General features: G+C 37.6%; 1 protein-coding gene across 1 annotated transcript in view; it reads right to left on the bottom strand.

Moving 5' to 3' along the window:
- Window positions 1–954: 954 nt before the first annotated feature.
- Window positions 955–2,318, bottom strand: part of SPINK14 (serine peptidase inhibitor Kazal type 14 (putative)) — a 5,542-nt gene continuing 4,178 nt past the window's right edge. The window contains exon 3 of the mRNA XM_007943648.1: window positions 955–1,095. Within this exon, the coding sequence (XP_007941839.1) occupies window positions 955–1,095 (141 nt within the window). The remainder of the gene's footprint in view (window positions 1,096–2,318) is intronic.

Genomic DNA, 2,318 nt, shown 5'->3' with positions numbered 1-2,318 from the left:
GGTCAGTGATTCAAATTTACCAGCTGCTGTGCAGAAGAAAGATGAATCTATCTACTTCTATAAAGACTGCAGCATTGGAAACCCTATGGGGCAGTTCTACTCTGTCCTATAAGGTCCATATGAGTTGTAATCAACTTGACAGCAAAAGTTTTGATGCTTTTGGTTGATATACATGATTGGTATGATAACCATGACTCTAACACTGAAGATATTATGACATATGCTACATTGTCTTTTTATAATGAGCTTTTAAAACAGGCCTGTGATTGTTAAATGTAAGGCATATCAATCTTCAGCTTATTCTGTTAATACTCCCACATTTTGTGTGAACTACTTGTCATTGAGGATAACATTTCTGTCATTGCTCCTTAAGTCAAATCATAAAACAGTTATTGGTCTGAGGACTCCATTCTGAGGACATAGGGAGAGAGTTGTTTTTTTTTCCTCCTTCTGAACTACACTAACTCATACAGAGTCAAACCTGAAATTTCAGTGTTTAATCATAGGTATAATGTCATGGAAATACAAAAGTACAAAAACTGACTCTTCTCTGAAGGACCCAAACTTTGCAACCACCTCATTCTATGTCAGAGTTTCAAATACTTGAGGTGTTGAAGATATTTGAGAGATAGCAAATTATCTTTAAATCAAATAATTTCAGATCTCCCAGGGATATTTGAGGAATTTAAGTGAAAACCCTTCAATTGGTATATGGGAATGCAAGGGCTCAGAGAGAAGAAAGGACCTGAAGAACACTATTCCTTGCAAGGGGTCTGCTTTCTACTCTAGTGAGTTTCCTGTTGCCACATGCTCTTCTGAGTGGAGACTGGTTATTATCTGTGCAATAGTGACTGAATTCCTTCATTTAGGGCTGACATGCTTGGTGGGAGGGATAGACAACTGTATCAGTAGAGTGAACTTATTCAATGTTCTGTTCCTTTCCCAAAATGGTACTCACATGCTCGCAATACACAAGGTGCATGGGTTGTCATAGGTGTGGGCATCTGTGCCACAGATGGGTTGATATACATCTGGGTAAGGGTTTACTGTGCCAGTGTACCAACTCAAGTCTACTTTCTTATAAGGACATTTTACCTGAAATTGGGTTGAAAACAATGATATAATTAGAATTACTCTCACAGACAGAAAAGCCAAAAATGGATTATGTTTAAGAAAATCAAAACATAGTCAGACATGGTGTCTCAGTGTTACAAAAGCTCTTACAGCCCCTGCCTCCACATGGCAATGGAACTGGCACCTACATGTTCCCCATCTGATAACTGCATGACACCTTAATTGTCAGGATCTCCTAGATAATAGCAAACAGAAACTTGCTATGAAAGAGTAGAAAAAGGAAAAGTGATAAACATAAAATTCTGCCAAATGCACCTTCTCTCTCAACTTCCTTTATTCCTGGATTATTAGACCTGGAAAGACATTTAGAGATGTTTTATTCTAATTCAGCCAAAGAAACCAAAGCTCAGTGAGCAGAAAAGATACTTTAAGGTAATACTTCATTCACATGTCTTCATTTTAAATAAACAGAAACTCAGTGCCATCAAGTCGATTCTGACTCATAGTGAAACTATAGGACAGAGTACAAACATCCAATATGGTTTCCAAGTTTGTAAATATTCAGGGATGCATACTGCCTCATCTTTCTCCCATGAAGCAACTGGTGAGTTTGAACTGCTGAGCTTTGGATTAACAGCCAAAGTTTTAAGCACTGTGCCACCAGAGCCCTTTAATTTTAAATAGTTGCCACATTTTATCTATTTTCAAAATCCCCAAGCCATCTTGTATCTTGAGCTTGTGAAATGTGAGACCATTTAGATAAACTCCTTGATTTGTAGCAAAAATTGAAAATAAACCAGAGCAAAAGTCTCATTAGAGACTAGAACCCAAGTCTCTTTACTTTCTCAGAAATTTCTTCCTTGAATAACTTAGTTTCAACAATCATTTAAAGCACTGACTCCGAGATGATGGAACTTGAGGATGGTAGTGTCAGGGCCTCTGTGAGTGTCATAAGAGAGATACAGCTTAAACGCCTCAGGAACTATAAAGTGGGAGTTTGTATGGTATATTGGAGAAAAGGGAGTAATGTTTGAGCTGAGAATTTTTTTCTTCTTCTCCACCACTTCAACCACTGTCAGGCCATCATCATCTGCTTCCTGTACTTCTCTCCCCCAACTAATTCCTTCACTTCCAGTATTCCATTTCTTCTAATTTCCATTATTTAAATATCAATTTAATCATTTTATTCCTTTGAGTAAGATCTGTTAAAGTCACACACACACACACACACACACACACACACA

The sequence above is a fragment of the Orycteropus afer genome, unplaced genomic scaffold (genome assembly GCF_000298275.1).
Source record: "Orycteropus afer afer isolate SDZICR_OR568_19922 unplaced genomic scaffold, OryAfe1.0 scaffold00110, whole genome shotgun sequence".
Taxonomy (NCBI): domain Eukaryota; kingdom Metazoa; phylum Chordata; class Mammalia; order Tubulidentata; family Orycteropodidae; genus Orycteropus; species Orycteropus afer.
The sequence above is the reverse complement of the archived record's forward strand: the minus strand, read 5'-3'. Positions and strand labels throughout refer to the sequence as shown.